The sequence below is a fragment of the Urocampus carinirostris genome, chromosome 18, assembly GCF_059441175.1.
Source record: "Urocampus carinirostris isolate Australia breed hairy pipefish chromosome 18, RoL_Ucar_1.0, whole genome shotgun sequence".
NCBI lineage: Eukaryota > Metazoa > Chordata > Actinopteri > Syngnathiformes > Syngnathidae > Urocampus > Urocampus carinirostris.
Window position 1 is genome coordinate 22417904 of NC_142366.1, and position 22680 is coordinate 22440583.

The 22680-nt window shown below is 39.4% G+C and overlaps 1 protein-coding gene across 2 annotated transcripts in view; it reads right to left on the bottom strand.

The window, feature by feature from the left end:
* Positions 1–1346: 1346 nt before the first annotated feature.
* The window catches only part of LOC148348659 (alanine aminotransferase 2-like), a 32235-nt gene continuing 10901 nt past the window's right edge, over positions 1347–22680 (bottom strand). For both annotated transcript variants that reach the window (XM_088322707.1, XM_088322706.1), the window contains exons 3-12: positions 15842–15931; positions 14910–15018; positions 14703–14836; positions 11523–11766; positions 9123–9202; positions 7937–8073; positions 6562–6736; positions 5016–5171; positions 2359–2471; positions 1347–2290 (exon numbers count right to left, since the gene is read on the bottom strand). In XM_088322707.1, the coding sequence (XP_088178833.1) occupies positions 2200–2290; positions 2359–2471; positions 5016–5171; positions 6562–6736; positions 7937–8073; positions 9123–9202; positions 11523–11766; positions 14703–14836; positions 14910–15018; positions 15842–15931 (1329 nt within the window). In that variant the 3' untranslated portion in view covers positions 1347–2199. The remainder of the gene's footprint in view (positions 2291–2358; positions 2472–5015; positions 5172–6561; positions 6737–7936; positions 8074–9122; positions 9203–11522; positions 11767–14702; positions 14837–14909; positions 15019–15841; positions 15932–22680) is intronic.

The following is a 22680-nucleotide window of genomic DNA, read 5'->3' on the forward strand; positions in this document are numbered from 1 at the left end:
TTATGTACTGTAGTCAACAAGGTTGGAACCTTAAAGCACTAAGTTTGTAGAGGCCCCATTTCCTGTGGTGTGTCTTGGGCAAGTACAGCCTGGTAGCGCCCATCTCTCTCCAAGCCAACAAATGTTTCAACCCAGTTTTGAACTGGGGATCTTTCGCGTGTTGGATAAATTTGCTAAGCACCTGACTACAGCGACCCAGCTAATGGTCATTTTTAGCCAAAACTTTCTACTGCTAGCTACCCGAATCAAGGTAAATAACTTTGAATGGTATATTTAGTTGGCTCTCTTAACCACTAGGTTTGTAGAGGCACCATTTCCTGTGGTGAGTCTTGGGGAGGTACAGCTTGGTGGCTCCCATCCCTCTCCCGGCCAACAAATGTTTCCACCCAGTCAACTACGGCGACCCAGCTAATGGTGGTTTCTAGCTATAGTTCTCTACTACTAGCTACCCAAAATAAGTTATCTAACTTTTTATAGTTAACTTGTTTGGATTCCTTAGCCACTAGGGTTTTAGGAGCACCATTTCCTGTAGTGTATCTTGGGGAAGTACAGCCTGGTAGCACCTCTGTCTCAACCACTATGGCGATCAAGCTAATGGTATTTTCTAGCTATTATAGTTCTCTACTACTAACTAGCCAAATTGATTTATCCAACTTTGAATACTGTAGTCAACAAGGTTGGATGCTCTAATGAATAGGTCTGTAAGGGCACCATTTCCTGTGGTGTCTCGGGGAAGTACAGTCTGGTGGCTCCCAACCCTCTCCAGGCTAACTCATTGTGTGGGGGCTGATTGGGATCTAGTACTAATAGTAAGGGAGGGTATTATTTTACTTACTAGATGTTGCTGTATTGCCATGCGACTAAAAATGAATGCTACAAATCACAGGGGATAAAAAAAACTATAGGGACACAAAGTGACCAAAATGAACCTTATTACTTTCAAAAAGAGGGGGGAAATGGCAGAAAAGGGATAAAAACTAGGTATCAATCGGTCTGGTAGCAATTAAATCAGTGTTTTCCAAAAGCCTCATGTGTCAAATACAAACGCCTTAACCCAAAAAAAAAAAATGCACATTTTATATCACAATTTGATAAAACACTATTGAAAACATGACGTTTTTTGACCAATAGGGGGCACTAAAGCCTTGATTTCAAACCGCATTTGGCCCAACTTCACGCATGGTCTGAATAAGCAAATATACTCTAAACTTATTTTAATAAAATACTCAAAATCAAGGAACCTATATTCTACTTAACATGAGGCGGACATGATTGCCATCTTGCTGCTAGGGGTACCCCCTTAAACATAAACTTTGTGAAAGGCAAGGCTAAACAAAAAAACCCGGTGCAGTTTCGTCACTTTATTTTGTATCCTTAATTTTGTCTTTTACCATTGATTAGTCACCCACAACACAGCGACATCTAGTGGTCAAAATTAATGTATATGAGCTAGTTGTTTCCAATTTGGTTAAAAGGTAGTATCAATGATCCTTTTATCTTAATTTTTCCATACATGCTAACCTTTTGATATTAGTAAGCGCTACATGTTAATACGCACTTTATATCATTGCAAAAACCCAATTGATATATTTATAAGTTTATTTTTTTAAAACTTGAAAACCGGAAATGGCAATGTTTTACCAAAATGGAGGTTTCATTTTATCGTACTGTTTTTTTTTCACGGTAAGTCAAAACATATTTTATCTGAATCTGAGGAAAAAAGGCGTTTCTAAAGGATTTAAAATATTATCGAACGCATAAAACGGTGTTTCTAAGGAGTACAAATGTAGTCACTGAGCGGAAAAGGACGAGCGTGTTAGCATGGCGTGCTGCCTTTCTTTAACCATACCAGGAGAGGGTGCTCTAAAAATATTCTATTCAATTTTTGAGGGCAAAACATTTGATCTGATTGATCAAAATGATGCTTCAGTCATGTAGAGGTCTTCAATCTGGTCATTAAGATACATTTTCTAAAGAAATGTATTAGTAAGGCATTCAAACACTATGATTTCCTTATTTTCTCCTGAATTTTATACCTCCGAAATTTCCTATCGGCCCATGCTTACAATTGGCAAAGGTCACTATTCAAAAAAGTGCATCATGCATTAAACTAAAACTAAAGACTAACCGTGATATTCTTAAAATCAACCGGACAGGAACCGAAAGGCACTTGGAGGAAACTAAAAAACAGTGCTACGGTTAAGAAAACTCTTCAGTGAAACGTTTATGGAAAGCGCTGATCTTATCGAGTACGATCTTTAACTTCTCAGTCGGTGGTAGGATGGTCATCCTGCACGGAGGATAGAAAAGTCTCTTTCTGGAGTTTTTTTTCTTGAATTTTTTTAAAAATATACTCACCTGAAATGAAAAGTCCCCTCTCTCTGGCCGAAGCCGCTCCCCGGCACCAGGCAGATGCCTTCTTCTTCCAGCAGCCTCATGCAGTAATACATATCCGGGACGTGACCTTCTTCCTGCCATGGACAAGTCATGTTTATTCGTATAGCCTTTAGTCGCAAGCAGTGTTCCCTCTAAGCTGCGCGCGTGCGCACTGCTTACACATTCTCAGCGCACAAGAAAATCGAGCCAGCGCTCAAAAATGAGGGCTCAAAATGACTCATTAAGAAGCGACTTAAGTCAAAGTTACAGTGCATGAAGGTCAAAATACACTGGTCCCCCTGACGTTGTGTCCTAAATGCGGTATTTTGAAGTCGAGTTCAAGTAGAACGAAGTTGAGTAAAGTTAGTAGTTTGTCGAGAACCGGCTTCTTCGGCTCGGCTCATTAAAGGAACCGGCTCTTTCGGGTTGTTTTTGCTTCTTTAATCCCAACATGACCAAATACTATGTAAAATTATGCACAAAATGGCTTAAAGGAATGGGGGAATAGAACAAAAAAAAAAAAAATACCAGAATGAAAAAGTAGTGAAAAGCTGAAAGAAAAGGAAGAGAAAAAAGAAGGAACAATTTTGAAAAAAGAAAAGAAAGAAATGTAGGAAAAAAGTAGAGAACAAAAAGAAAAAAGTAACAGCTCGGAAAAAATAAACAGATTTTTTTTTAAAGGAATTAAAAAAAATAGAAAAAAAACACGGAAAAAATAATTTCCAATTATATCAAGTGAATCTTGTGGCCAACATTGCACTTCCACTAAAAAATGTGATTAAGTACAGTTCTGTATCTTACAACCGACTAAAAAAGCCCCCAAAAATGTTAATATTATGCGACAAAATATATCAGGAAATAAAAAGAAATGGATACCTTGTGAAAGAATTGTAAGAACAAACGACGTTTGTAGGCCGTACAACATTTGCAATAGTAAGCGAGTTAATTCATTCAAAAGAGACAAATTATTTTGCATTGCCGGAAACTCAGCAAAATGTAACTTGATGTCAAGTTTTGGACATGTGTGATAATTAATTATCTTGCCACACTTGGGATTATGGTTGCTCACTGTTTCAAGCGTTGCTCACCGACTTTGTGTGAACGCTCGGACCCGTAAGGAAAATTACAGGGAACATTGGTCGCAAGGAGTCTCAAAGGGCTGCACAGACCACAGACTATTATGACCCCATCCCCTGATCTACAACCGACATGAGGGCAAGGAAAAACTCAAACCTCAGCATGAGGAAAATGAAGAAACCTTGAGAACAGACCGCACGAGGTAATCCCCTTCCAGGAAATCGAATTTCAAGAGATGTCTTGCATTAAAAAAACAACATCCCATGTGGAATTGCCTGCTCACAATATTTCTCAATGCACGTCTAAATTAATCAAATATGTTTAATCAAACTAAAAATATGTAAAACAATACAGACACTGCCCTACTTACGAACAAGATTCCGGACGATCGTTCGTAAGCTGAATTTGTTCTTAGCGCGCCGGAGATACAGTGTAGTATGTTTACACACCAACTAGGAAGAGGAAGTGGATTTCTTCTTCGGGTTGGATGTTGGGTGAGCTCTCACAGCGCCACACGCCGGTAGCGGCGGAAAGAAGCACTACAGTAATGTCCTGTACTTGGAAAAAGGTGCACACAAAAAGTGGCCGGAAAAAAAGCATTCCAACCATTTTCTCACCCGCATCAAGCTTTCTTATTCCACTTTCATTAACCTCTTCTTACCACTTTACACCAACCATATTGAATGGATGCACGAGATATTAAACTTTAAAAACGTTTAAGTTCTTAGCGAGCTAGCAATACAGTACATAGATAGACCACGCATTCGGTGAGGAAAACGAAAACATGTCCGCTTTGAATGAAATACGAAGAATTTGTTTGAGCGTGTCGAAGAAATGCAAGTACTTGCACGCAACGCACGTCATGGATGAGCTGACTGAGGCTGCAATGGCGAAATTGTGCAGTGAGTAGCCAGCAGTTTGTCCAGATACTTAAAACCCTTGAACATGTTTACATTTTAACGTTGTGTTTGAGGTTTGAAAAGTGATCGTAAATTCTTAAAATTGTTGCCACGTCTCGGCAGTCTGACTCGATAGACCACGCATTAGGTGAGGAAAATGTGTCCGCTATGAACGAAAGACGAAAAACCAGGAGTTTGTCCGGATGCTTGAAACCCTTGAACATGTTTACATTTTAACGTCGTGTTTTCGAGGTTTGAAAAGTGATCGTAAATTCTTAAAATTGTTGCCACGTCTCGGCAGTCTGACTCGATGGACCACGCATTAAGTGAGGAAAACTAAAACGAGTCCGCTTTGAACGAAATCCGAAAAACCAAGAGTTTGTTTGAGCGTGCAGAGGAAATGCAAGTACTTGCACGCGCATCATGGATGAGCTGACTGAGGCTGCAATGATTGACACAAGCCAGGGGATGGCGACAGAGAGTAACAAGGTTCCTTTAACTTTAGGAGAATTGACTTTCTTTGGTTTACAATCACTTTGAATACATCGTTCGTGTTGGTGGGATCAATAATAATAATAACAATTCATCTTCATTATTATTACCATTACAATGCATTATTTATTCTTTGATACTGGAAAAATTTTGGTTAGGAACCAGACCCACCTTGGCCTTGTCGATCGCCTTCTGAGGAAGAGTGATGCGAGGGAACGTGTACATGGCGCCTTGCACGGGATTGCACGTGATGCCGGGCACTTTGTTGAAAATCTGCTCGGTCATCCTGGCCTTCTCGGCTAACGCGTTCAACACTGCGGTCCGTTCCTGTCGAGAAGAAGATGGGTATGACTAGTAAACAGAATATTCTGGGCAACGTCAGGTACAAAACAAAGGTGTATGTTTTCACAGAATGGCCTAAATTCAATATTAAGTCACAAAGTCTTGAAACTAAGGCAAGCAGCCGCCGACTCGATTTTCCCCCGAAGGCGAAGTCGTCCGCGGTGTATGCTGAGATACATATGCCGGCGTTTCATTTCCCAGACAATGTCTGAATCATCATTTGAATCGATCACTATTGGCTAAAGTTATTCGGAGGTAAAGGAGGCAGATCCTTTTTATCATTTACAGGCTCGCATAGGCTAAAGGGGCAAAACAAAGCCTGCAATTGGCCGAAAAAGATGAATGTGAATAGCAAGTGTGGTTGTCTACGGCATAGATAAAACATGTTTTACTGTTCTGTATTTGTAAATATTTTACTCTCCTGGATTTACTACACTCACAGACATAAAAGGACCATGGTTGCACATTATTATTGAACGCAACGTCTTCGGTGAGCTACTCCGGCTATATATTTTCCCAGTAGCTTGTTTCAGAGTAATATCGATGTTTCTGTGATGGGTCTTTTTTAATTTAAACTCAATTCCAAGTGTTTATTGTCATATGCACAGTAAAGTTGCGAGCGAAAAAGAAAATAGAAACTAAGGAATGGTTGGCATTTCTTGAATCCCAAGACTTTAACCTTCCGAATGATATTTGGAATGATGCATTTGAGTGACATCGTACAGACATCGTATTTGCTTCCTTGCAAGCTTTCGGAATGTTAAGGGGGTAATAAGTTTGACTGAACTATCTGACTGTTTTGTCGACGTTCCTATTGTAGCGCCTTATAATTCGGTGCGCCTTATGTATGGAAGATATAGGACCAAAAACTATTTATTGGGGGGGAGCCCTATAACCCGGTGCGCCCTATAGTGCGGAAAATACGGTAATAGGGAAGATGGAGTAGGGAAAATAAGCGTCTGCCTCTTACTACCCCTTTTCGAACATGTTATGTTAACATTATTTTTGTTGTTGAGTCATTGTTTTGTTTTTATTTGATAAAGTTTTCATGTACATTATTTGTGACGCCCTTAATCACAAGAAGTCTCAAAGGGCTGCACAGACCACAGACTATATTACAATTTTTTTTTTCCTATGGTACAGTTCACATAATGTAATTTTTTTGCTCAGCCAATCAAATTATGAATCGGATGTAGGTTGATTTATTTGTAAAGCTGCCCGTCCCTGTTCTAATGGCTTTGGAGCCATACCCTACTTACAAGATACTATTGATCCGCTTCGTACGGCTGTATCATTAAGCTGGAACCTTTGAGAAGGTCGATACTATTCCATATTCATGCAAGAAGCAGTAAGCGGGAGTGTGCAGAATTCAAACCTTGATGAAAGTGCTGTAGGAGGGCTCGTCAGGCTGCGGCGGATTCACAACCAAGTCCAGGAGGGCCTGTCCGGCGACGGGGGGACACAAGCGCACCGAAACCAGTTTGATAAGTTCAGCTTTCACCGCCGGGTCCAGGTTCACGAGTTCCATGTAGCCGCCTCGGAAGCCACACCTGAAAGCAACAAAAATGAGGATTGCTATATTTTTTGTTTTACGATTTTGGGGGTTTTCGTAGAAAATGCGTATTTCGGAATTTGGTTGGACAATGAGCCGTCTCTTGGAAGTGGGAGCCGGCTACCCACCAATCGAGAGCCACTTCCCTTCGAGACGCTATTTTTCTCTTCTGATTCGTCAAAATGCATTTTTTCAGGTACTCTGTTCTGTTGACTTTGAATTTATTGAGTATAGAAAAGGTTAAAATGGTTTTGAATATTATTATAATATTTTAAACATTTTAATTCATGTTTCTTGTATTTTTCAGTGTTCAAGTGTTAATTTTGCTTGAATAAAATCCCCCACCCCTTTTAAGTTATTCATAATGATACGGAATAAACGGTAATATATGGATTAAACAAAAAAAGCAACCTGGAGAGCCATTTGGGAGCCGAAAGAGTCGGCTCTTTTTAGTGAGCCAATCCAAAAAGGCTGGCTCCCTACTAAGAGTCGGAATTCCCATCCGTACAACTGACCATTCAAGTTAGATTGAATTTATTAAACTCAATTAAGATTGTTTACTGCCCCCAAAAGGGTGTTATTTAAGTAAAAGTAAACAATGTGATTTGGGGGTCAGCAATCTAGGGCTCTAGGGCCACATGCATAATTTTTAACTGTGGCTCCCTGGAACTTTTTCCAAAATACTTTAAAATGGAAAAAGTTGTGAAAATGTCTACAATAAATATTAGTCATTAAAATTGCTAACTTTTTAAATTTAAATTTCAAGTGTAGGATAAATCTGTTGCTGGTGAGGTGCAATAAATATTATAAGGTTCTATAACAAAACTCCCCGTCTGTTCTTCTCTATTGATTCAAATACTGCTCAGGAAATTTCAAATTCTCTGACATACAACTTATTTTTAAAGTAACTAAAATTGTTACTTTTCCTGGTAACCAGTTACTTTTACTAGAGAGATACTCAGCTACTTTTTGGAAGAAGTAATGAGTAACTATATCGAATTACTTTTTTAAAGTAACCTGCCCAACACTCGCTTTAAACTGGCGCTGTAAACTATGGAAAATTGGTCATATTTGGTAGCACGGTTATGTGTTCAAAATTTGTCCATGTTATTGATGACAAATTAATATTTTCATTACATACTTATTGATCCGGGATGCAAAAAAGCATTTGTGGTACCGAAAGTTCCATGACACTCACTCGCCCATGTAACATTTGGAGGTAGAGTGGAAGGAGGCCAGCTCTACAGTACTCGAGTACTCTGGTCCCATCTCGAACAGGACCTTCTTAAAAGAGTGAAACTTGCAGCCTTCTGCATAAACGTTGTCTTGGTAGACCTAAAAGAGAAAGGAAAAAGATGATACGAACAATAGGGGCTGGGAAAAATCAGCAGATTATTTAAATGCAGGGGGCGCTAAAGTAACACCAGGTAGCTCACAGCTGTGTATCCCTTCCCATTGGTTCCTAGACTAGCTCACCAGTCGTCACTCTCGTCTTTTAGGAAATTTGAAATGTAATCAGAAAGTTTTTGGCATCGGTAGTATATTAACTGGCCAAAACATTAGCACGTTCAATGGACAACATCAATTCTTAAAGGTACAGTGTGTTTTATTTGACCAGTTGATGTCGCTGTATGATATAGTGTAACTGAAAATAAGAGCTAAAAAGCAAAAAGAAGAATACAAACTCCGGCCCAGCCTTCCTAACATTTTGGGAACCCATAGCAGCACAATTGCAGGCATTTTTCCATTAGGTGAGGCTTGTGTTTTTGTAAAACAAACAAGTATTTAAAAAAAAAAATGCACGATTGTATGATAAATATATTTACATCAATATAGTTTTTTCATCGGGATGTGGTAAATAATACACACTGTCCCATGGAGCTTTTCATTCAATTGGATAAATACATGCACTGTATGAACTTAATACGATTTACCATGCGTAATAATTAATATTTTACAGAAACTTAAGAATAATATTGAATATTTTTTTTTTTTTAAATGTGCGGCTTATAGTCAGGTGCGGCTTATGTATGTAAAAAATTGTTTTTACTTTAAAAAATGTACTGGGTGCAGCTTATATTTAATCAGGTGCGCTCTATAATCCGAATTTTCCAGTATTTATTCAGACAATCTCATGAGTTATAGCTATGCTAACAAATGTAACCTTCAATCATGTAGAGAATTGCCCAGTGTTGAGGAACATGCTTTGGAGGTTGACTGAGCCAGTTTTAGCCCCAGTCCTTATTACATAATAATAACATAGCAATTACACATATTCCAGAACGTCATATGTGTAGCCCTCCCCACTAATCATTCAGAAATAGGTAGCTCTCAGCTTCGAAATATGTTGGTGACCCCCGTTTTAATGAGATTGAAGTGATTACTTCATCAGCCATGAGGAAGAGGTGCTCCTCTTTTGCAAAGCGGATCACATCTTCAATGCACTGTCTGCTTTGGACCTGACCTGCAACATAAAAGGTGGCAAAATGGATTATAAAAAGGCAGCACACCACGCATATTAACCGATCACGTGCACCGTCAAGGCCTTCAAGAGAAAGAGACATCACGAAATGGTTTAACATTGTGTTTGAAAGGGACCACATCTCATTTTGTTCTGATTTAGAGCATTTTATTGACATTTTTTAGCCCACAGTAATTGGTCCCAAGAAAGTAAGTGATAGGGGAAGAAAAGTGGAAAATATTAAGCCCAACATTTGAGTCAAATAAGGAAGTAATTGCGAAATAAGTGTTTTTTGAGTGTCTGCCATTAAAACACTGCCTAAAGATACAATAAGTTGTTTAAATTCTTCTATTTTCATTTTTATCTTTATTATCTACACATTAAAATATTTTTTGTTGTTTAGATAAACGTTTAATATTTTGAATACATATTTTTCAAATGTGTGGCTATTTTAAAGCTGTTTTAGGGGCTTGGCTTATATGTGATGTAGGCTTATATGTGATTATATACGGTATATCTTACCGTGTTTATTCGGGTATAACGCGCATTATACATGAAGTTTTACTGTAGCAATGATTGATCAGTCTACAAATATCGCTGACCACAATCACAAAACATTGGATGCAAGGGGAATCAAACCCAGGTCGCAGCTGTAAGAGCGCCAAATCCGAACCACTGGACCTCCAAGCAATATAGATGACATGTGAAAAGGCATGTCATTTTCGTATTGTTTTCGGTCTCAGCACTGGAGACGAATGTTAGAGAATCGAGAAAACAGAAAACTCTTCAGGAAGATATAAAACGGCAAAAATCCTGACAAGGGAAACACGAATCTTTGGCGTATCTGGTGATGAGTCTGACTGTAAAAGACAGTAAATCCATTGTAAATGTTATGTTGTTATTGTGTTCAAAGTTTTGCGTTGTTAACAAATTCTTTTCATTAAGGCCGCACATTAAAGGGCCTAAAAATTCATCCCGACCCGACCCGAGTCGCAGGTATATAAACCCGAGCCTGACGGATTAACTTGATATTGATAAGCGAGCCCGAAATCAATCTAAAACTTTAATTTGCCGGCAAAGAAAATACGAAGCTTTTACTTCAGCTGTGCGTACCTCAGTGCCGAACTGTGTGTTTCTACTGAACTACGCAGTTCGGAGTTTACTTGGGGCCGAGTGCCTCAAAACAAGAGTGCACTGCAAGTGCAGCGCCTAAATGAACGGTTTAGCTGCGAAGTGCAGCGAACGAAAGTGAAACTGAATAAAATGGCGCCGGAAAGAAAAGCAAATTCTTCAGACTACAAGCTCCAAATAGTGAAAGATTTGGCCAGAAAGAAGAAAGAAAGTTTGTAAAGCTTGTACGCTATTGGCAAGAAGAAGAAATGACGTCTGACGTGAGGGAGGTGGAAGAAGGAAGCCGCGCGTCTTTTAGCGCAACATCGGGGATGAACATTTCTTGAGGATTTAATGATTTGGAGATAAACTGATAATTTGGTGAGCATTTTCTTGATGTAAATGATTACTTGAGTAAAAGTTAGCGCATGCTAGTAGATCATACAAGACGGAGAAAAAAAAAAACAGCGAGAGGGAAGCCCGACCGGCCCAACTTAACGAGTGACATTTTAAGCCCAAGCCCGGAATTTCAGGCAGGGTTCGGCCTCGGGCCCATGATTTTACCTCTACTGCATATATTCAACAATTTTGTCACACTGTTTGGAGTAGAAGAATAGAATAGAATATAATTTATTGTGAAAAGCACAACAATATTAACATACGTCTCTGGTACCATGGACAAAAATGATGAGATGAACTATAGGCGTCTTTAATCGGGCATGCTTAATGACCGTGTGTAAAGTAAGATCAAACATCTAGTTGGATCCGGCCATCTCTGTCTGTCCCTCACCCCTCATACACCCCCCTCTGGAGGAAAACAAAGCCTATGCAACAAGGACAGTACAAACATCTTCTTTGTTTTCTTTATCCTCATTCTAAAATGTGGACCTGGAGTGCCACGTCCAATTTCGTTGTCAACCCATGTTGTAACAATGACAATAAAGGTATATTGTAATTCTATAGTGCCTTTTCATATCTCATCTATACCACAGGTGGTCTAGTGGCTAGGATTCTGCTTTCTTACCACCGCAACCCGGGTTTGATTCCCATTGCATTTAACTACAAAGTTTGAGCAGAGTAAAAAGGAAACATTTTATACAGATTTTAAAATTAAAGAATATTTTTTTCAAACGTTGTGAATCTGAAAATAACTGGGACGAAATGATTCACCTATACGAGTCGTTTTAACAATCACTAGTACAAAAAGGATCACCGGTAGGGTTTCCAGGATTGATGATGCACAGCACACGGGGGGTGCAGTGCTCCCTCGCCGCCTGCAGGGCCCTCCGCAACTCGGTGACATCCAGCCCCCAACACTTGTCCTCGTCCAAATAGTAGCTGATCTGCACGGCTCCCAAGTCGGCAATGGCGGCAGAGTAAAGCGGGTACTGGGGGATGGAGATCATAACCCCGGTCCTGGTACGGCCTTCGCCGCTCACCATCAGCTTCAGCATTGTCTGGTATCAAGAAGTCAGAGAAGAATGACCCTAAATTCTGGATCACAGAGAGCACCTGAGTAAAAGCCGCACTTTCACATTTAAGGACAAAACTCAGGTTGGCCTTTGAACAAGCTGCACCAGATTTAAACTGCAGGCTCAGACAGCCATAAAAATAAACGACCATTTTTTCTGGACTATAAGTCGCACTAGCCAAAAAAACACATAAATAAGGAGGAAATAAATCATACAGTCGCACTATAACAGGGGTGTCAAAATCATTTGCACAGAGGGCCGAAACTCAAACCACACCTTTGGTCACGGGCCGAACACGATAAACATTTATTGAATACACTAGAACTTTTAACGTAAACATGAATTCAAAACAGACAGGAACATTATTTCAAAACTAATTTAAACATTAATTAACTTTACAAAAAATGGTTCTCCAAAAAAAACATTCAGTCAAAACTAGACTAATTTAAAATATTACAAAAAAAAATTGAAGTATAGATCAAATTTGTGCTTTTAACATGAATTTAAAACAGACAAGAATAATATTCTAGAATAAACATTAAATAACTTCACATACTTTGTTCTCCCAAAAAAAAACTATTGAAAGGCTGGGTTTTCAGCATTAATTCGATAGATATAGATAAAGATAGATGGAGATGGATGGATGTATATATGCTCGTCCCTCGCTTACTGACACTTAAAATTTACTTTTAATGGCCGACGTGTTGTTTCTTAGTAGATTAGTTTGTTAGTTTTAACAGTAGCTGCGCTCGTCCGGTTCAAGCTGATCGATTGATGCGGGAACGTCTCAGGAAGTCTCGCGGGCACCTGAAGCGCTGCATTATAAGATTTGTAGTTTGTAAGTTATCAGCACATCATCTCGCCAGGCTATTACAGTAGATGTATATAAAATTATTTCGCGGGCCGGATATTATTGTACACCGGGCCGGATGTGGCCCGCGGGCTGTGAGTTGGACTGCTACGCGCTAGAGCAGGGGTCGGGAACCTTTTTGACTCAAAGAGCCATAAAAGCAAAAAATATTAATTTTATTTTTGGAAAGAGCCACACCATATATTATGAGACAAATTTACAAAATTGCTAAACCCGCACCCCAGACAAAAGCTTAGTCTTCAGCACATTTATTTTTGATGATTTGATAAAAAATATGAAAAGAGAATAATGCCAGAGCCCCTGTCCCAAAATCAACAAACATACCACTTTAAACTTGTCTCTTTCTTGCAATTACTCAAGATCGGTTAAACTCCTTTTGACCCTTTTTTTTCATACATATTGGTTTCAAAACCAGATGCAAGCAGTTATTGTGTAAAAACGTCACAACATTCTGCAAATAGGGAGCCTGATGAGCTCACTTTTGGCGCAGATGGCGTAGGGCGAGAGATGGGAGGGAGTGCTTGCGCTTTTTGCACGGCTCCACCCATCCCTCCCACTCACCCAATCAAAAGACTAAGTTCTCTTCCGGTGTTTTGGCGTATTTACAGTGTGTTCTGTGGATTCATCATAAGGTATCTGAACACTGAACACAGATCATATAGTCAACTTTTATATAAAGGATTCTTTAGCGTTGTACAGCCAAAACGAGTTTTTCCCCCCTTTTTTGTGTGACACCTTGACTGTAAATTGTAGTGAAAAACGTGCCCTATATATACTGCGAAGTAACGTCGGATACTTAGCTTTGGATTGGATTTGCGTGTACCTGAATAGGATGAACAACTCAAGTATCGGACAAGATGGAGAAATTTTGCATGCAATCAAATTTGTCTCTGAGCCATAGATATTCATAGAAAGAGCCATATATGGCTCGCGAGCCATAGGTTCCCGACCCCTGCGCTAGAGTATAAGTCGCATTTTGTGGGGAAAAATGTATTTGTTAAAACGTAACGACAAACACATATATGTAATCTTGAAAGGCGATTTCAAATAAAAGAGCAACGGGCTGAATATGTTTATATGGTATACTAACATTTCATGATTGACAGTTTTTCGCTTTTTGGCTGCTTGAATCTGCAGAATAGGATTTTCTTTCCGGTGCCATTTTTGTTCAGTTGTTTATAGGAATTAGGAATCCCTTTTGAGCAAGTGTAAAATAAATACTTTGTCGAATGACGCCTTATCTTCTGAACATTCGTGTCCCGAATAGTAAGGTGGTGTCTTTTTGCCAAAGTAAATATTTTCAACTCGTTAATAAGTGATTTCGATACATATTCTCTACCAAAAATATGAGATATCAAGTCATTTTAGTGACATTTGCGCGAGTGACGTAATTTTTTGGCACAGAAGGCCAAGGTTAAAATTATCAACAAGGGCCTAAAGTGCCCCCTTGAGGTTCATTGTGAGAATAACACGTGAAAGGATATTCCTGGTAATAATAAATCAGTAATTCCCAATCCCACCCCCAGGCCAAACTATAAAAAACTGCGACTTTTGGTCCGGAAAATACGGTAATTCCTATCCATTTCTTACATTTTAGGCCACCCACACACCTACATCGTTTTCCAGTTCAGAGTTGTTTACGTCATGTTTTTACAGATCGTGTGACAATTCAAAATGGTGATTACAAAGACGTGCACATATTTACTACTGCGGCGAAAGAAAATGCGAATCATATTGGGCCAATCGTGGACTAATTTCTCTTGATGGTCACTATGAAATGTTTCCACACGTCACCACAGAGTCTCTATATGTCTAGAAGAGCAGCTTGCTGTTTTCCTCAGTGCAACTATTAAAAAAAAATAGCGGTTATAGTCCAGAATGTGTTTTTTTTTTTTTGCATATTTTGTCTCAATACTTGAGTTAATAGTCAACTTTTTTTTTTTCGCTTTGGGTAAAAACAAATGTGCAAAGGGCATTAGAGTATATAATTAACCACGGAGTGGATCGGATGATTGATTATCCGTAACCCCGGCAACTGCCGAGTTCGTACCGTGATGGCGTCGCTGGCGCCGGTAGAAAGAAAGATGTTGTCCGGGTCGGACCTGATGCCCCCGTCTCTTTTCTCGATGTAGCTTGCCACATCTTGCCGGATGCACTCGATACCCTGGCTGGCGCTGTAGGCCCCTTGGATGAAGATGATCTTTCGTAAATCATAGGGTTTGATTGGCTTTGGGTGTGCATTTTTTGGACTTCTTACCTATACTTTGACCTCCGCAGGATTGGAGAATCCGCTGAGCCCGTTGCTTAGCGTCTGCCGGGAAAATGTCGCTCTTTAAGAGTTCGGGATAAGCACACATGGCAACAACCTGCCCAAGATAAATGCGACATATTTAGCCAATTGTCTACACATGCATATATCTATTTATATATCTATTATGTACATTTTTCATACATAAGGCGCACCGGACTGTAAGACGCATAATATTAAAGACTATAGTGAGTATTCGAGGATAACTGTTGGAACGTATATTTTAGGGCTGCAACAACGAATCGATGAAAGATTATTAAAAGCGTTGGCATCAAATTTCATCATCGATTTGTTGTGGCGGGAGATTTATGCACTGAAACGTAGCGAATGGTAGGCAGCTTGTAAGGAGGGGTGTGTGTCTTATACAGGAACAAAATATATAAAGGGAAGACAATGGTGCAAGAAATGGTAAAAACGTGCTCTATTTGGGTCTTTTTATTTTTATTTTATTATTTTTGCAATAACGAAATACAATGTCTTGGACAGTCCCCAGTAATACATAAGGAAATCTAGTTTGAAACCAACAGACAAAATAGATATGGAGTGTCTCTGCTAAGTCTACCTTTGGAAGCTCTCAAGATTGCATAAGCCAAGAAATATGAAGGCTTAGAAACTCCTACAGGTTGGTGATCCCATTTTCTTTTATACATTTTATTATGCGTCTATATTTTAACAGTTTTGGAGTAGACACCTTCAAGCGAGTATGTACGTTATGTTGTAATCAGTTAACTTTCAGAGTAACATGTTTTGGGGGGTAACTGATTTACTTTTGAATGAAGTATAACTAGCGACTGTAACGCTAGTAACACGCCAAACACTGCTTGGTACTAGACCATTTTTGGGGGTGACACAATCCTTAAACCACAATGCAGTTATCCAACCTGTCGGAGAAACGTGATTGGCTTCTGGCCCATTGCATGGGCGTCGCCTATGTTTGCCTTGATGACTTCTTTGAAAGGTTTCTTGGCACCCTGTGTGAGAGACACAAGCAAATAATTAAAGGGAGTCAATCATTGTAAATGCTGCGTTTAGGTTATGTTGGGACAAAAATGGACAGGTTGCACTTGGTTCTCAAAGAGGAGCTTTTCACACATCTGATGCAACAACACGCTAGTTATAGCATATGACGTCCCTTGCAGGATAAATGTGTGGCAATATTTTAACGACTTCATTTTTACAAATTATGCTAATTGGTAAGTTTGATGAATTATGCTAATGGATACATGCTAAAAAGTGATGCTAACGGTTAAATGCGAACTGCTTCATGCTGAAAAATTATTCTAATGCTAATTTGCTAACGACTCGGCAAATTGAATGGGCTCAATGCATTTTGAATGGGCCAATTCAAATAGAATGGCTCATTCCTTTTGAACATGAACCACAGAACCAAGTAAAAATGACAAATCCATCTCTCTGAGTTAATAACTTTATGCTAACTCATAATGCTAACAACTCAACGCTACCAGTTCTCTACCAACATCTGCCAGATCCATCACAACTCTTACAATTGCCGCGGGAATTGTCTAGTTTTTTTTATAAAACTCTAGATCAGGGGTCGGCAACTAATGCCAGCGGTTAACCAGTGGCACGCGAGCGCACGGCAAAATGATTTTTTTTTTTCATGCGCATTTTTAGGTAAAATTCAGACATTTTCAGTTACGCACTGTGTTATTTAGAGGCTTTACGGTAGCGCCCATCCTCCTCTGCTCCGTGTGTGAGCAGAGGAGGAAAGAGCTGTGTTTTAACCCACCCGCAGAAACACCGGTGCGCGATGAATGAACGAATCACAACAGCTCCTCCAGCAAAAAAATCTCGTTCTTTTCAGCCAGCGTGGACAGATGACTGAGGCTTTGTGCAAAAAAATGACCGTGCTGTTTGTGCATTATGCCTCGAGAGCGTTGTACCTCGCACGTCAAGTGTTAATCGTCATTACGAGTCGAAAGATGAACATGAATTCAAGGTCGAGTCTGGAAATGTGGAGACATTAAAACGTGTTGTGTCCAGGTACAGCAAAAAAACACAGACCCTAGGAACATTCGTCACTGCTACAAACGCCACCACTGAAGCGAGCTATCACATTGCTCACTGCATGGCAAAGCACGGAAAACCATTTACTGATGGCGAATATATTAAAGGTGTGTGTGTGTTTCAAGTTTTGATAGTTTCTAAAATAAGATTTTATTGATGAATGGTATGGTAGCTGTCCGTGTCACTTTTTTATTGTAGTTCATTGTTGATGAAGAATAGTTGAAGTCATGGATGTCTACAGGCCTTTCCACATGTTGCTCACAGTCATTTTTTATTTTGTTGATGAACAAGAATATAGTGGAAGATAAATTGGTCAGTTATACAATTTCAATGTATATCCATGTTGTATATTTGGACTGGTGTAAAATGACAGCTCTGTTGGAAATAAAAAAAATGTGCGACTCAATCTTGGTGTGGCACACTGATCTACAAGGACATTTAAAAGTGGCACGCCACACCGAAAAGGTTGCTGACCCCTGCTCTAGACTAACTGTATTGAAAGCAAAACACGAAAAAAAAAGAAAAAAACACATGCTTGAAATAATGAACTGAGCTGGCAGGTAACTTGGCTTATTTAAAATATATTTTTGTTTTCATGTTAGGGTATTGAAATGTGTCACTGCATATACAATCATTGTTGTACGAGTCTTCAACTATAACATATGTATATATTTCCTGCAAGTAATCAAAACCACTTCCTGGGATTGGATTTCATATCCTGAAGGTCGTTTCAGCTGAGGCACTTAACGCTAATGACTGTGATGCTGTCATGACTTTCATCCGGGGACAAGAACCACCACCACCCATAAAAGCGGCTGATGGTTCAGCATGTAAATCTCAGTGATGGCGCTCTTTGTGTTCATCTGGTAAATGGGACCTTTACTCATCTTTCACTCGAGTCTTTTTCAGGGCTGCAACGATGAGTTGACATTGTCGACAAAAATTGATAAAGGAAATAGCGATGAATTCCATTGTCAACCATTGTTGCCGGACACGGTTTTCCAACAGAGTGAGGCATCTTACATGATTATAATCACTGCTGAGAGTCGCTCATGTACAACAGGATCTCTGTCTCGAGTGGGAGGATATGGAATCAACATCAAGCACGCGTATCAAAACTTCTGAAATTTGGTTGCCTTTTAGCCTGGATATGGTAAATTAAAAAAGTGCGTGTTGTGGCAGTACCTGGATGATGGAACCAACATTTGAGGAGAAAGCACGTCTGAACATAACTGTGTTTGACTTGTCTCAGTAAGATTCAATTAAAATTCAAGCCAATACATTTTGGATTCCATGCATTGCAGATATATATACGCGTAAATTTTGCTACAAGAGAGCTTGCATGTTATGCCAGACTGTGCCTGACAAATATGTCTCAAATTTGTTGACTCCCGGCACCTCGACCGAACCATACCCAAGACAAATAACATTGGTACCATTGCCTCCCTGCTTGGCGTTCGGCATCAGGAGTTGGATTGGGAGGTTTGGTCACCTAAAGACTCCCGGCACCTCGGCCGAACCATACCCAAGACTTATAACATTGGTACCTGTTGCCTCCCTGCTTGGTGCTTGGCATCAGGGGTTGGAATTAGGGGGTTTGGTCACCTAATGACTCCCGGCACCTCAGCCGAACCATACCAAAGACTTATAACATGGGTACCCGTTGCCTCCCTGCTTAGTGCTCGGCATCAGGGGTTGGAATTGGGGGGTTTGGTCACCTAATGACTCCCGGCAACAGGTGTTGCGACAGATCGGTTTGGTAGAACTATCTTTGCATTACTTACTGTGCACAATCGCACGTGTGTGTGTATAAGAGCAGACCCCTGATGGACCATAAGGCGAACAAAATGGAATGGTTTTGTTTTATTTACTGTTCTTTTGCTAATAGGCCTGTTCTTAGTTTACAAGGATAAAAAAATGTTTGCTTGATTTATTATTTATTTACCCGTCCCTAAAAAGAATAGACGGAGGTTCATTTATGCATTTATGTCTCTACTGACCAAGCACTGTGCCTAATTGGTTTTTGGACATTGTTAAATAATTTTTGTCCAAATTATTAAACAGTATTTTTAATTGTACCCATTTTGCCTCTGTTTATTATCATTTGTCATAAAATTAAATTAGTGTCATAACAGTCTGTAGTTTGCGATAGTCTTTAATCTGTGCAGCCCTTTGAGACTCTTTGTGATTAAGGGCTGTACAAATAAACTTGACTTCATGCAAGCGACACTTAAACTTAAGGCTGCAATCATGACTTTAAGCCAGGAGATGGTGTCAGGATAACATATTTGCGTGCAATTCTTAGACGCACTTGAATAAAAGTCTTTTTTCAACTTTTTGCGGGTTTGTTCCGCCCAGGATTGATAAAAGTAATATAAAAAGATGGGCGTTATGAAAAATAAAGCATAAGGACTCTTTGGTAACACTTATTTGAGAAAATATTTAATTTTCAACTTCTTAAGGAAACCTCAAACCACATACACCACTTAAAGGAAGAAAATAATAATCATCTATTTATTTGACTAATTATTTTAATAGTCAAGAGACTAGCCCAGTGGACATACTTGTTAGTAGCAGCCCTAGTCTTTTAGCTTCTGAGAGACACAACCACAATTTGTTTGCTTTGTGGTGGATCAATTTCAATCATCTTAAGTCTTCTGAAGTCTTTTCTCCCTCTGAATGCACTTAGCATTGATCTTGAAGTAGTCTTTTTTTTTTTTTTGTCCTTTTCCGACTCCACCAGCTCTGCTGCATGTCTACACACGGCTGTCAGGGTGCCGCAGCTGCTGCAGTTTCTCAGATGATGCAACATGACAATGGACTTTGCAAGCCAGTTTGACAGGCTAACTAATGTTTAAATGGACTTATTTGACCCGTTTATCCGTCAAAATCGTCATTTGACATGCATGCCCGGAGATAAGTAATGGTTTTAAAAGAATAATGTTGCTGTTGTGCATTGTTCATAAAGTGAAAATGAGGCATTGCATAATGACCGCAGATGAACTCATTTGGTGCACGTGCTAACTGTGACCAGTTGCTGGATTTCTGGGGTTCTTAGCTGGGGAATGAGGATTCCCACATGACAGATAACACACTTTAAAATGACGCAGATGCTGCCACCATGCCAACAAAGGGGCTCGGAGAGCCTCTTTGTAAATTGGATTGATTACATTACTCAAGTCTCTTTTTAGTAGTGGTAAAACAAAGAGGATGGTGTTTACGGCCACCAGGCACTGGTTACACAACGCAGACCCGTGAAGCAGGAAGGCATGTTGCTTAGTTTACATTTTATTATTTACAAAGCACCACATCATTTTATGCTCTATCCTCATCCATCGTATTGAGTTGCTAGCATGGTTTCCATTAACGATGTGTCATCATAACATGAAAATAAACATTCTGGTGGCAAAATCTGGGTTAAGGTCACCATTCACACCAGTCAAAATTGCTGAGGTGCCGTTAATACTGTTCCGGTCAGAGATCTGGCAGGAAGTTCTTGCTCAGATGACAATTTTAGGCTGATAATAAAAAGGGCATATTTTTCCAATACATGCCTTATAATATTTGTTCAGGAGATTTGAAGATCTTACCAGTCGATACTATTAAAACGATTATTTGACTTTTGTTTTCGCCAACAGCATTGGATGCAGGACTCTGCTAGGCCAGCGTTTGTCAACATTTCAACACTTATCTCATTAAATTGATCTCGTTTGACAATTTCTGCCTACATTTACAGCGTCACATTAGATTTTTAGTATTTAGCACGGCCTTTTGGACATTCTGTGCAAAAGGTGCTTGCAGACATAATTAGGCCTTGAAGTTGATTGAAACATGACCAAACAATATCTTTTACTGATAAATTTGGGTTTTTTTCTGTTTAGTAAGAATAGCTTGGGTTCTTGTTTACTTTTATGCTTTATTGGATCTCACTAAAATTATTTTATGTGTCATTTTGTGTAACGAAACCACACACTCACGTAGGTGGTACATCGCAGTACAATAACGAAAACAAATAATTGTTTGGACATGAAAACAACTTTAAAAGTTAGACCTTTACTTTCACGCCCATCAAAAAATCTATAATCCACTCATGACAAATAAAAAAAAGGGTACAATCATTTTTTTTTAGCTTGTCTTGTCTGATTTTAGTCTCTCTGACTTTTGGTATGGATAAGAGGTCAACCAATTATCGGCAAAGATATTTGAGAATTTGACAAATATCGGTATCAACATTTTTTTTATTCGACGGGCTGATTATTTAAACTCAGATGGAGCCGAGCCTCTTTCTCCCACGCACTTACTCCTCCCCTCTTCCTTTCTCCTTGCTAACCACCCCACGCCTTCTGATTAAATAAGGAACAGGGGGCGGGGACACTGCAACAAAGCATCTGGAATGAAGCTGCCGATAATATGGAGATTTTTAATAAGTCCATGCTGTGGTAGAAAAGCGTGTCACTGATTAAGGGATAGCGTAAAAAGTGTAGTTAATTTGTTTAAGTGAAGCACGTTCAGGTGGAAACTGATATATTAGCTCTCATATCATTAGTTGGTCAATCAAACGGGTGTGGTTGTGATTGATAGAGAGAGCATTAAATGCACGCTAAAGTGACAGGCTGAGTGATTAGCTGTTACCATTACATTAGTTCTTCAATCTGGCTTTAAAACAGAAGTTCCCACACTTTTCAGCTGCTTTGACATTTCCATTGCTTTTTGAACTTTTTGTTTTAAGTTAATTTAAGTCATGTTGGTCGTATTGACAATTGTATTTATTTATTGAAAAAAAAGGGGAGCTATTTAAGTTTTGTATGTACCTCTACAAGAGTTGCTGATAAGCTTAATATTATTTCCTGCACTGCTAGTTTTTGGTTGAAGTGAAATATAAGTCATGTTAGTTGTGGTAAAATTCTAATTTATTTACTGTAAAGTGTTTCAGGGAGCTCTTTAAGTTTTATTTGAGTTTATAAAAAATATCAGTTTCTTTTTGCATTATTAACATTTCTTATGTTAATTTTAAAGCTTTTACAGCAAATGAATATCTGTTTCAAATATCCCTTATTGGCCTCCTCTTAATACTAATAATCCGGATCTGCCCTGAAAAACCTGAATCTGTCAATCCTCGGGATGAATAGATCCATTATTTTGTTTGAAGCTCCTTGCACAGACAAAAACTTTGTCAGGCCTCACAGCTAGCGTGCTGTCCAATGAACTCTGTTGGTTGTGGGGAGGAGAGCGCCGTACAGAGCCAGTGAAACAAAAGAGGCCAGAGAATGTTCCCTCGCTCCTTATGTAATATATTTTCTCGATAGACCACCTCCTCCTCGACAACCCCGGACTTGGCAGGCAAATCAGGCTAAAGCGCTTTGAGAACGAAAGACTACAGGGAGTGTTGAATTACAGTTTAAAAGTCTGCAGCAACCCTGTTGAGCAGAATGCACTGGATCGATATGACCTCAGAGAAAAGTCATAGATGTTTGCATTGCGAGAGGATGGAAAAGTCCAACAGCACTTTGGATTTCGGGTGGCAAGTGTGATTGACATTTCCAGCGAAAACCTGCAAAAGTTCAAAATCACCCTTGACAACATAATTGTTCTGCAAAACTACATACGGATATAGCCCTATTGTATATCATGTGACCAATAGCTCTTGAGGTGGTGTTCCAGTCCAGATCATACCAACCAAAAAGTATTCTTG